Raw genomic sequence first — 12,590 nt, 5'->3', positions numbered from 1 at the left:
TGAATTTCACAAAATTAACGAAAGTAAAGTAAGCTGTATCATAAACGTATGTGTACACTTAATAAATGGGCACGTTCAAATCTAATAAATGTACACGAGCTGATTAAACGCCATGAAGGAAACAATTCTTAGCCTGCACAAAACTGACATGTTTAAATAGTGATTCCTTTGTTTATGGGAAAATGTTAAGATGGAAGTGAAACTTGTATATTTTAATGATGAGCTAAATAATACAGGATAGAGAAACATAAAAATGTAACATACATGGTAACTCGTAAGCTGGCAAGAGGTGATGTATACACCCGTATATAACGACTGTCTTTTTCCAGCCACGCGGGGATAAAGTAAGTTACATTCATACAAACAAAACAGTCGCAAACACACTTGTGGTAAAAAGCGTATTTACAAGAAACTTCTTTGTCGTTTTGTAAGCTTAATGTTGTTTCCATTGTAGACGTATGTATTCTTGGGTGAGGCACTTTACGATCATTGCTTCAAACTAGTAGTCAGTCAATGTTTTCCCAAACTAATAGTCGTATAAAAAATCAAATAATCGTAAAAAAATTGCATAATTAGTAATTGGGCAACGGTGCATAAAGATTGCGCAGCAGAACAGATGTATTAACAATAAGTTACTCGCCGAGTGAAAACATACATATAATAAAGAATATTTGGAGATGTTACGATTAAAGTTCGTAAGTGAACTGTATGTCGGTGTTTCCTAATATTCTCTTCACTTTGTCGTCACAATATTGTGATTGTTCGGTTGTGAAATGATCTTTCCAATTCCCTACATTACCTGTAAAAGTAGTTTAGTTATATGGATAGCAATCCGAATAAATGTAACTTATTTATCCTCGCTTTCCGGGACAAAGACAGTCCTTATAACATGTATGTCTGTTTCAGACACCTCGTATTTTTTCTTTATTTTTAATATATAGCTGAGAGTTTAGACAAGATACATTTATAATGCAGTGTACTCTAAAAAAAAAACTAATGTAAACATATTTTGCAGGCAAGAGGTGTTTGACATCCAAGGACATTAGGAAAAACATGATATAAATTCTGGAACACATGCTATAAATTCTGAAGTTACCCCACTTCACAAGGATAAGTAAGTGTATAATTCATTCTTTCTCAATCAACATTTTTTTAAAATTTGACTACCTTTTCTGACCATAGATTTTGCAAGGTCTGTTGCTTTGTCTGGCATATTTTTTTTCATGCTCTGTATTGACGTGTTTTTCATTATTTGATCCACTTGTGCATTTGAAAGGGGTACTTCAAGAAAATCGGATATTTTCCGAACTTCTTTGCAAAAATCCTGTTTTGAAGAACTAGGAGATTACTAAAAGCTTAATTTGGGGCAGTCACGTAACTGTATAGTAGTATGCGCCATGCTATACTTGCTAGAGAACTCGGCTAGTAACGATAGAAGGTACCGGGTTCGTTGCTCGATGCAGCTACCATTGTGGTTGCATTGAAAGTAACTAATAAATATGCCTCCTCAATTCCTTCTTACCCGCTTTAAATCTTCATACATCACAAATAGAATATTTGGGTCATCTTTATGTTCGTACCAATATCTTACGTGTTCCAAGTAGCCTTCTCTTTGCTTTCCAAAGTATCCTTGATTTCCTGTTAATATTAATGGAATAACGCGACTGTCATTCTTCAAGTGAGAATGCTAGAAAGAAATAACATTTTTGCCTGAACCAAAATGGTTAATGTGAGACACGTATAACAGGGGTGGGGGAAGATGGGATAGTCTTTCATTTTATTTTCTTGTCTCATTGTAAGTGAACAAAGAACAGCCAAAGAATTTTACAACTGTATCCTCACAACTTCCATAGGTAATTGTTTAAACACGCCGTTTAGTGTTTTACCCAAAGACACCCATAATGGTAGCAACGACAAGTAATAAACACAACCCACCTTCTATACAGATATCAATGAACTTGCCGAAATCTTCAGGACAAAGTTGGTCCCAAGGTTCGACTTTGTTTTGAATGAAATGGTGTTGATGAGCAAAGTGATACCAGGAAATAACTTGGTCTTTGGGATTTCTCATGATGTAGATAAGCTGATAAAATAAATTGTAAGTATTTGTAATAGTTTAAATAGGACCGATGTCCTATACATAGACGGATTGAGGCATTTCAAAGCTAATAATTTTAATACATATACTGGGGTCGGGTGGGGTGAGACGGGACACAATTTTTTATTCTATTTTCTCGTCCCATTTTGTAGAAAACGAAACATTCAAAGAATTATAAAACCGTATCCCCACGACTCTCATAGGCCGTTGTTAATTGTTTAAAACAAGATATTTGGACATTATGTGTTAAAGGTGTCTCGTCTTTTCCCACGCCACTCAATCGGTGCGCATACTCAATATGTATCTAGTGATAGAATAATTAAGTGCATATCACTCTTTACCGTTACAGACTCTTAAACGTCTCGCAATAACTTTTAAGATGCCGTTTTGTTAGCTTTGTTTCATAAAATTGTTTCTATGGTTTTCAGTTTCAGTGCAGAAACAAAACATCATCAAAATACATGCAGACTTTTCAGTAACATACTGTCAATGGTGTTTATGTATTTTCTAACCTTTACACCTTTACGTTGAAACTTGTCAAAGTTTAAGCATGCTGGTGACAAGTGGGTCATGAAAACTCTTCGTCGCATAATAAGATTATCCACCACTTCGAATTTGCTGACTAATATAAAAATAATTATAGTAGGGTGGGAGGGCACCTTTTTATTCCATTTTCTCGTCCCATTTGACACACGATTAATAATGTAATCATGGAGAAGTATGAAATATGCCCCTTCGTGTTAAACTGGCTAAGGATATTTCAATTCTTACATGTTTTAGCGTTAATGCACAAGTACCTGGCCCGATTTCCAAGCATGAAAAAACTGGCGAAAAGTGTTTCATCTTTGCAAGAAGATCAGGTTCATTGCTGTACAGTATTTGATGGATGATTTCACGGAGCCAAGTTGTGCCTGTTCCGCAGGTAAAACATTTTAATGAGTTACGACCATTAGTAAAGTCTATAAACCCACTTATTTTTTGGTAATCGTATTCGTAGGGGAAATGGTATGTAGCCTATACAACTAACATTCTATGAATAGTGTTTAAACCTAACAACACTATCGCATTTTACTTTCATCCGCAAAATACTTAGCGTTGCAGTTGGTTATACATCATTTAAGTTTAAAACAACTTTTTTGTAATAAAACCATTAATAGAAATAACTAATACAGTTACTTTAGTACAGAGGTTCGAGGTTCGATTACCATTGCATATGTGTAATTTAAGACACCACTTCTAAGTTGGCACGAGGTGAATGAAACAGAACACCCGTGTTGTTGCCTCAACACGCAAGGGTACATAAAAGTTAAATTCATTAAACTGTTCGACGGGCAGGGGTGGAAAGGGTCCGCCGCCGTGGCACAGTAGGTCAGCACGACCGTCTGTAATCCAGAGGTAATGGGTTAAAGGCTCGTCGCTGCTACCATTGGTGGCGTATGTGTTTTTGGGCAAGACATCTTAACGGCAATGGGTCACTAACGGGTTGTCTAAATTGTCAGTCATACAACATAAAACAGAAAAATACCCACAAAATTACATAAGTTGTAACTCGTAAGCTGCCACGCAGTGTATGAAACGGAACATCTGTGTTAAAACGAATATCTTTTTTCGGCCACGCGAGAATAAAAAGTTACATTCTTTCATTCAAAAAAAGGTATACACACAGTAACTGATATTTTTAACAGGTTTTTCTCACAGTTAATAAAAATTACTATTATATGTATACCTGTTTTGGGGTACGAACACACCACGACGTCACCACTCTTAGGTTCCCATTTGTTGTAAACGTAATCCGCAGTATTGGGTTCGAATCCCGGAAATAGGTTGTAACCGTTATACTGTTTTATTTGTGGGTGGTGAATATGCGCATTGTTGAAAAAATCCGCGAACTGCTGCATATCAACGTTATTTCCTTCTGGAAGAAGACATCGGACGCCTTCAAAGAAACTTTTATCCATATTAAAACTACACCAACTAAATCATAGAACATTTATTGATAATCTGTAAAGTCACGTATATAAACTTCACTAGGTGCAGTGACGATAGAATCGGTCTATGAATAATACACTAAAAGTGTGGGTTGCTAAAATATTAATAAAGTAAAAACAAGTGGCGATATTACCCCATTTTTTTAATATGTTCTGCATGTTGCTATACATCAACGTGTGTCAAAATGTTGTTAATTTTTATTAGCGATTTTTTATTTTATCGCGTGTCATACTTTAACAAAGTTTGACGGCCCACCCAACTAAAAGTTCTTTGATTATTTAATATATTTTTGATACGTAATTGAAGTGTCGCTTCTTCTTTCCAACGACACCAAGATTGCTGCTCCAGGTGTACCATAATCCGGGATATTTAATAATATATGATATATTTATTAGTATATGATTTTTATGGGGAAATACCGTTACGGTCTAATGATTTTCTTTTTTCCTTTTTTAGTCTCTCGTTTTTTCTATAGGCAAGCGGGGGGAGGATTCCTCACTAGCACCGTGACTTCAACTACACTTCACAGTAAACCTATGAATGTGACTACAACGCCTCGCTCTTTAGCAGTGTACCACAACCGCAACGTGTATTTGTTCGCTTCGCTGAATTTCAATATTTTGCTCGACGCCGCAAGTTCTAGTTCACAGCTTTTGTGTGTGACGTCAGAACTGTTTTATATAGTTACAAAGTTCTTATGGCGAGCGTCGAGCAGCGTTTGTTCCTGTCCTTAGCTAACGTATGTTTTGCCGGTAACGCAATGATTTAACCATCACAGAAATAAAAAATATAGAACGCGCATCTCTAATGTCGGTAAAGGAGAGAGCATGATACACTCTCTCCTTTTCACGACTCGTTCCCGTTTACTATTGTAGTCAGAGGAAGCCAGGGCGTTTTATGTAGTTTTTCTTCGTTTTTTTGACTTAATTTAAGTTTATAGGGTAAAATAACTATTTTCAAACGTATATATATATTTCTAACAAATCGTTTGTTTAAATGTTTTATATATATTTCTAACAAATCGTTTGTTTAAATGTTTTTAATTAAATTTATTAAATAATTAATTTCCCAAACAAGCGCTAAACTGTAAGCGTTAACCTATACCAAAAACTAAACTGGCCCAATAAACTGGAAGAGTTAGTGTAGTTTTTAAAATAAACAGCTAAAACCTCCTAAAACCACTGTGCGCCTATCTTTTACAATGGAAACCAAGCGAAATTGGGACCGAGTTGGCGGTCACGTGAATAGAAAAAAGAATATATCGCGGTTTAGGGTAGTTGCAAAGAGATTAGTTGCGCGTTCTACTCTTTTTGTTTCTGTGTTTAACCATAGACAACTTATTTGTCTATGATTTAACACTAGACAAAAATATTCTGTTAAGCAATGACCAGGAAAAGAGTGTCTCCTTTATGTGAATGCATGATCATATTTGTCTTTTTTGTCCAATTCATGTTTCGTTTTAAAAATGTTAGGCTGGGTGCGAGTCCTTATTTGTGTCTAAGGAATCTAATTCAAACTAACAAAGTTACGTCTACCTTTGCTTTTACTGCGTATTTATGCATATGTATAAAATTCTTTAAGGAAAGCATGTTTAAACCAGACTCCAGCTCCGCTCCGGTTTGGCCAAAAGTAGCTGGAGTACGGCTCGTGGACATCTCTATCGTTTTGTACGGTAAAGTAAAATGTCCAGTCACGCAACTCCAACACTATCTAACTTCAAATTAATTACATGATTTTTAGAAATTTAAAATAAAACTTTTAAACTAGGATATCTTAATATTGTAAAAACGTGTAGTCTTGAAAGAATTTGTGTAATATTATATTGGTGGTTCCAATAAAAACAGACCGAAAATGGTCGTTCGCAAAATTTCCGTTCTTTTACTTTACATTCAAGACACATTGGTTGACATTTCACTCTTACGTCACGTTATTACGCCTTTTCTTTTCCAAACCTGTGTAAGTGTAAAAGTAGCGTAAAAACTCGATAAAAATCGGGTTCAAATTATTCAAATTTGTCGCAGAGTTTAATGTTATTTGCCTTTTCCGTTTACTTTTATCGCGTATCTCTTGTTTCGAGATTTACCTTTACAATAGTTTCAGAAATCTAAATCGTATTCAATTAATCATCTTTGGGGTTCTATCGTAGTTTGGTGCTTAAAATTTGTTGGAAACACATACAAAAGTTTGTTTTAACGTTTTTCATAAATAAATACAAATTTTCATAGATTAAATCACCATTACTATTTACTATTGTTAACTAATTTTTTCAACGTACAATGACACTACTATGGCACACCCATTTTATAACGATCGTCAATGGGTCCTTAAACGAGAATAAAAATTGACTTTTTTATTTATTAATTAAAAAAATCCCAACATTGCATGGTGTATCTAATTAAAACTTTTTTTGTAGCTTTAAGTAATTCAATCAAAACCACATTCTGACTTTATAAAAATGCCCAAGTTAAGTTTTGCTGTTGTTTGCTCGAGTAACATGAACAGAAGCATGGAAGCACATAGGTGTATGAGGTAAGTTATGTGTTTGTGTTTAACCTGTTCAGTGTAATTACTAATTAGTTGGTATGTAATTGTGGCAAAGATGCTTGCTGTGCAATTAATTGTACCTTTTGTTTGGTAGTAAAATGTTTACTGAAGGTATATGTGTCTTTGGACAAGACACTTAACAGCTATTGTTTCAACCCGATGGTCCTGTAGGTTTACTAAATTGTTAGCCATCCGGAAAAAAACAATCGCTTACTAAGTTACGAAGTTAGATACCTAATTTGCTGATAACTCGTAGGTGGAAAAAGGTTAATGAAAATATAAATATCACGCACAAAGTTAAATATGGAGTGTATGGAACGGAACACCTGTGTTGTAACAACTTAACATTAATAACTAAGTGATGTTTCTTAATTACTTCAAATGTTATGCATTTACTAGACAGGCACAGATTTTTGACATGTTGTGGCAAAGATTTTTTTTCTAAACTAAAGTATCTCAAGGGCTGCATTATGAAATTTCAAATTCCTAAAGCAATAATTTGTTTTTTTCAGTAAGCGAGGATATGCGGTTGAATCTTTTGGGTCGGGAAATCAAGTGAAACTGCCCGGCTCTTCTGCCGATAGACCAAACGTCTACAGTTTTAGTACAAAATATGATGATATTTTAACTGACTTGAAACAAAAAGACAGAAATCTGTATCCTTTATAGGAAATCTGTGTAAACTATTGGTACCAGTACCAAAAAAACTATTATATTTATTTATATTCTACTTAATTTGGTGCATCCTTTTAGTTTTTTAAGTCACGAAAAAGATAAATTGTAGTTTTTTAATATATGTTTCCATATAAGCACAGAAACTGGATGATGATAATTTTGAAGAGAATATTGCTTCTTTCAGCTATATGATTGACATATGATTGAAAAGAACTTCTTACACAGAAACAGTATGTAAATTTTGTTTTTAAAACATGTATATATAGGCCTAGTCAAGCTGGGTCAAAAGACAAAAATCACATATGATTTTCTTTCCATGTAATGTTAAAAAACAGGTTTTAGTCTGGAAGAACAATATTTATCAAACACTAAAATGTTTAGGATTTCTATAGATATTTAATTTATATATATTATATATAACTGATTTTATATTTTTTTTAAAGGTATCAAACAGAACCGGCACTGGCGTTACTCCCTGTTTATTATTCTGCTTAACTACAAAATTTGTTGGTAAGTATTTCAAATTTGTTTTATGTTTTAAATTGTCTTGTTAATGCATGTTAATGATGACATAAGCATATTTTATCATATGCAAATGGTATGCTAATGTAAACATGTATGTTTAACTATTCAAGTATGTATAGATATGGTAGTGTCACTCTGTTGCAACTACACAGTATATAGTCGTTTTTCTAAGGAATTTTTGAAAAAATTATCAACTGTAAGTCAATACAAGATACATGTTTGCATCTATTACCATTAACATTGTCTAGAGCTGGACTTCTAAGACCCAAAAAAATAATTAAGAACAAAGAAAGTAATTCCATTGTAAGCGGCACAGTTGTAAGCACGCTTGCTAAGGCTGGTTGCGAGTACCTTTGTTGGCGAATGTGTGATCTAGACATTTGTCAGCAATTGCTCCAACATATGGGTTATCTAATTTGTCAGCCAGGCAGAAAAAATACGCATCCACAAATTACACACATGGTAATTTTTTGGGATATGGTCTTGTGCCATTAGGGCTATGTCAGTCCTGTTATTGTCCACAATATGCTCAGTCAAGGCAGCTTAATCAGGTCTTCAACAAGAGGTGCAACACATTTACACCACATGTACTGGTTGTTTAAAATGAAAAAAAGCATCAACTGCTCTGCAACATTAGTAGCTTTTGTATTTACAGTAGGGGTAAGATGGAACATGTTTTCCTTTTCTTTTCGTGATCCATTTGGTAGTAAACAAAGAATGTTTACAGAGTTATATAACCATAGCCTGCGACTCTAAAATCGAGTTGTTAATTGTTTAAAACACGATCAGGGAATATGAAATTTCGGTGCAAACTGTACCCTATCTTACCCCTACCAAGAGTACTATACTTTAGATGTTATTTCAATAAACACAGTTTTTTCGTCGCCATGGCACACCTGTTAAGGCGCTCGCCTCTCGCCAATTGGGTTTGGAGCTCGACGGTGCCACCGTTGCGAGCCCTGTTTGTTCTTGGACAAATAGTTTGCTCCCAACAGAAATTTCTCTAAACCAATGGTCTCTTGGGGGGTTGTATAACGTGTACGCCACATATAAAAATCACCCGCAAAGTTACCTCTATGGTAACTTGTTAACTAAGTAACCGGGTGTGCTGATACAGTTGGCACGCGTCCGCCTCTTTGCACTAATGACTGGCGCACATCGTAATCGGACGCGAAAATAATGGTGCTATGTGATTGGTTGTTTTTAAGTTATGAATTCGTGTCTAACTTAGTCCTTTGACCAGTTTATAGCTTTAGAAAACTGTTATATGTTGTAATCGGGTGTTCTTGCACAGATAAATATTTTATATTGTAGGTTGGGTTAAGATTGGCTTCATTCTATATCTCGTCCTATTTGTTAGTAAACAAAAAAAAACACAAGAATGTTAAAACCGTATTCTCACGAGTGTTGATAGTAAAAAAGACATTTCAAAAAATTATAAAACCGTATCCACACGTTTCCCATAAAGCGGTGCTATTTGCTTAAAACACAGGATATATTTGGATCCTATGTAATAAAGTTGTCCCATCTTATCCCACAGTTGAGACGTCCTATAAGCCAAGTATAAACGCTTGCAATTTCTTTTGTACAATGCATCTTAATCTTCGTTAATGTATTCGAAGAGATAACTAATAAATTAAGTTATCATTGCATTACAAGTCATTCAAACTTACTTTACAGAATGCCCCAGCACCAGAACCGAAGAGTAAATGAAAAATACGATTGTGGTATTACTCCAACTAAAAGAAAATTTTCCCAACAGCTCAATGCGAAGTCTCAAAGAGCAGTCGTTACTGTGTTTTCAATTTTTATTTTATTATACATATATAAGCTATTAGATATATTTTAAAGAAGTGTAGGAATTGTCATTCGCTCACTCGTCTACTATCCTTTTCTTAGCTCTGGAAAAATGAAGTTATTTGTATCCACTTGTTTGGTAGCGTTGTCACAAACTGGTAATCCTGAATTTGGGTAAGTATATCATGCTGTTCTTATAATGCTTTTTAGAAACTTGAAAGTATTAAAATCCGAAAGTAATCTACTTTCTAAACCCGACAATTTGGACTATTAATAGCCACTGTTGTTGGCGAACAAATATAGTAGAGTGTGGGGGGAAGATGGGACACCTGCAGCACATAATATTTAAATATCCAGGCCGTTTTTAAACCATAATCAACGGTATATGGAAGTCGTGAGGGTACAGTTTTGTATTTCTTTAAATGTTCTTTGTTTGCTTCCAATTGCGACGAGACAATATAATGAAACGGTGTCCCATCTTCCCCCTTCCCACATAACGAAAAAAAATGTTGTTCAGACATTCCTTGCTATATTAGTCGGTTGATAAATAAAAATTTGTGTATGCGGTGTAGTTGGTTGGAAAATCATCGGCTGATTTCACGTTTTTAATGTAAGTAATTTGTAATGTAACTGTTTTTCAGACGTTTTGAACAAAGTGCTTCGAATTTCAAGAAAATGTATTTTCAAAGTAAGTCAAAGTTTTGATACAAATTATGCACCGGAGGACAGTATATATATATTCAATAAAGTGATATACATGAACACGTAGTAAAGTGTTTTGCCTGTCAGCCTGGATGCAGCCAATGTGGTATTATTCGAAATTACAAAAGATCAATTTTCTATCCGCCAGATGGCAGTAGAGTACTATAACGCTCTAAACTGAAAAAGCAAATGCCAGTCTTTATATACGCGTCTAAACTGTCAGTTTAGATTACGTTCATCGACTTGGAAAAAAGTGAAGAAGGACTATGAGTTTTTTGTCAAACAGCAATTAACGTCATAAATTACATTATGTGAATTAAAACAAATAAATGACTATATTAACTAACTTCATATTTTACAGGTTTTTAAATAAAAGAAAGACGTACAAATCTTCTCACCAATTAAGCGTTTGTATATTATATTACTTTCATTATTATAAATAGAATAACACATATAGCGCATAACACTGTCACACCAATGACAATAAACCATACGAAATCCGTATTCCTTGACTCCGAACGTACATAGATATACACAGAATGGCGTGCTAAACATGTTGGACCGAAATCGACGAATCAAAGATCGTCCACAACGGTTTCAAGACTATGTTGGCCAGTTTGATGTAATTATTACGTTGGAGGAAAGAGTTTATGACCAAATAATGGAAGGTAACAAAAGGTTATTAAAATTTTGATCAACGTACTTCTAACATTGATATAAATTCTGTCTTTGTAGATTTTAACACTCGAGAATCCGAAACCATGGAAGCAGTACACGTTATAAACCTTGATATACAAGATAATCATGAAGAAGCAACCATTGGCGCATTTGTTGTTTGCGAACTTTCGAAAAAGGTAGCGTGGAAATACACACCGTCGGCCATTTTGAAACGGGCGTATTTAAATACAATGGACAACGCAAATGTTAAAATACACGAATGTATACTGTCGAGCATTTGGGTGGGTGTACGTCAGGTATTGGCACGGGTATCGAATTACACACCTCTTTTACACATGATACAAATGATTCTTCTGAACACACTTTTGTGGCAACGTTATTGCACCGATGTGGATGGCATGAGTGACGAATGCTGGTTTCGATGCTATACGCCTGTGTTCATACCTGTTAAGCCTTAATATGCAAAATTGCAAGTGGAAACTTTGCATGGCGTAAAACAATTAAAATAATCAGCTATTAACGATTATTACCCCTGACAGAAGTTTAATGTTTCATTAATTTATTTTTTACTTTCTAGCTGGAAGGATCCGACGACCTGGACAACGACATAGACGAGTTACTACAGGATTTCGAAGAACGGTCGAAGCGTCGAATTATACACTCCGTGCACTTTTATTGACTCTAATCTTTTTTCATTCTTAAATCTGCCATAGTTTTCGTTATTAGGTTGATAGGCTACACACAGCTTGTAGCGTTTCTACCGACCAGTTTCATCATGTCTTTTTCAGAAGGTGGTGAAATCACCTGGTTTTTAAGTACGATGAATATCCTTGGTTTAGGTCGGACAATTCCAGCGACATCAACTTGGTCGTTACGGAACGACAAAGCTCCTTTTTTTGAACTTTTGATTTCAGAGCAATTCAAAACACTTTCTTTTCGTATATGCTGTATTTTTTCGCTTCTTAAGTTATTGTGTTTCATTTTCCTCCAGTTTTTGAATTGTCAAATTCAAGCAAGAGTTCGACTGACACGCCTATAGTTTGTAATGTAATGCGGCAGTAACAAATGTAGGTGCACGGTCTTTTACAAACCGGTAAATTTTGGTTGGACAGTGTACGTTAATTTTGAATTTATTTATTGCACGGGACTTAATAATTACTTGAATAAAACACGTCTTCATGCAAACGTGTTGGTGCGTTCGTAGTTTTTTACAACCTGAAATGTGAGATTTCTTATCGGCCTGGGTGAGTCGTGATTTTTTATTTCTATGAAACTTTTCCCGCCAAGGATATTTTCCCCGCGCCGTTTGATTGACAAAGCAAAATAGTTGCATGGCGGACAAGGAACGCTTTGTGTTTTATCGCAAATATAAAGTAGTATTTAGTTTTTCCTTAGTTACCTTGCAAAAAGGTAAACACTATTGCTTGAAAAAATATTCGTTTTTGATGTATAGCTTCAGGTTTGTAAATATCTTAGACAGTAAACATTTTCAGACCGAAAACTGTTGCGTGAAAAAAAAAAAACGAATTTGCAATCGACGATGTATTGTTTGAGGTGATCTTTACAGGCTTATGTGAGGGTC

At 34.8% G+C, this 12,590-nt stretch overlaps 2 protein-coding genes and 1 long non-coding RNA gene across 8 annotated transcripts in view; 2 read left to right on the top strand and 1 right to left on the bottom strand.

The window, feature by feature from the left end:
- LOC113475034 overlaps positions 1–5,853 on the top strand; it is a 9,890-nt gene extending 4,037 nt beyond the window's left edge. Inside the window, exons 2-6 of one of the 6 annotated variants that reach the window (XR_003396770.1) lie at positions 1,016–1,114; positions 1,947–2,098; positions 2,879–3,020; positions 4,544–4,826; positions 5,669–5,853. This is a non-coding gene — a long non-coding RNA (uncharacterized LOC113475034). Of the gene's footprint in view, positions 1–1,015; positions 1,121–1,946; positions 2,099–2,878; positions 3,021–3,279; positions 3,608–4,543; positions 4,886–5,668 lie in introns of those variants that run through there. The other 5 variants (XR_003396773.1, XR_003396769.1, XR_003396768.1 and 2 more) reach the window with 5 other exon arrangements.
- LOC100177098 (sulfotransferase 1C2-like) lies at positions 641–4,094 on the bottom strand. Its single transcript, XM_002128269.5, has 7 exons — positions 3,825–4,094; positions 2,896–3,009; positions 2,611–2,720; positions 1,936–2,083; positions 1,523–1,638; positions 1,168–1,324; positions 641–799 (listed from the first exon to the last, which is right to left on the bottom strand). Exons 1-7 carry the CDS (start codon positions 4,054–4,056, stop codon positions 687–689), a joined length of 990 nt encoding a protein of 329 aa, XP_002128305.1. The 5' UTR covers positions 4,057–4,094; the 3' UTR covers positions 641–686.
- A 115-nt stretch (positions 5,854–5,968) lies between the features above and the next one.
- Positions 5,969–12,188, top strand: LOC100187321 (RNA polymerase II subunit A C-terminal domain phosphatase SSU72). The gene is made up of 5 exons (XM_026838361.1): positions 5,969–6,616; positions 7,144–7,287; positions 10,859–10,998; positions 11,066–11,184; positions 11,586–12,188. The coding sequence occupies exons 1-5, from the start codon at positions 6,543–6,545 to the stop codon at positions 11,685–11,687; spliced, it is 579 nt and encodes a 192-aa protein (XP_026694162.1). The 5' UTR covers positions 5,969–6,542; the 3' UTR covers positions 11,688–12,188.
- The last annotated feature ends 402 nt before the right edge of the window (positions 12,189–12,590 follow it).

Source organism: Ciona intestinalis, chromosome 1 (genome assembly GCF_000224145.3).
Source record: "Ciona intestinalis chromosome 1, KH, whole genome shotgun sequence".
Classification (NCBI taxonomy): Eukaryota; Metazoa; Chordata; class Ascidiacea; order Phlebobranchia; family Cionidae; genus Ciona; species Ciona intestinalis.
This window is presented reverse-complemented; position numbering and strand designations above follow the sequence as displayed.

What these genes read in the sequence shown, in the direction of transcription:
- LOC100177098 (XM_002128269.5), bottom strand. Translation starts at nt 4,056, where the DNA reads ATGGATAAAAGTTTCTTTGAAGGCGTCCGATGTCTTCTTCCAGAAGGA. An exon ending in ATGCTTGGAAATCGGGCCAG is followed by an intron (nt 2,721 to 2,895) that starts GTACTTGTGCAT and finishes TTTTTATATTAG; the next exon opens with TCAGCAAATTCGAAGTGGTG. An exon ending in CATTGATATCTGTATAGAAG is followed by an intron (nt 1,639 to 1,935) that starts GTGGGTTGTGTT and finishes TAATATTAACAG; the next exon opens with GAAATCAAGGATACTTTGGA.
- LOC100187321 (XM_026838361.1), top strand. Translation starts at nt 6,543, where the DNA reads ATGCCCAAGTTAAGTTTTGCTGTTGTTTGCTCGAGTAACATGAACAGA. An exon ending in GAAGCACATAGGTGTATGAG is followed by an intron (nt 6,617 to 7,143) that starts GTAAGTTATGTG and finishes TGTTTTTTTCAG; the next exon opens with TAAGCGAGGATATGCGGTTG. An exon ending in TTTGCGAACTTTCGAAAAAG is followed by an intron (nt 11,185 to 11,585) that starts GTAGCGTGGAAA and finishes TTTACTTTCTAG; the next exon opens with CTGGAAGGATCCGACGACCT.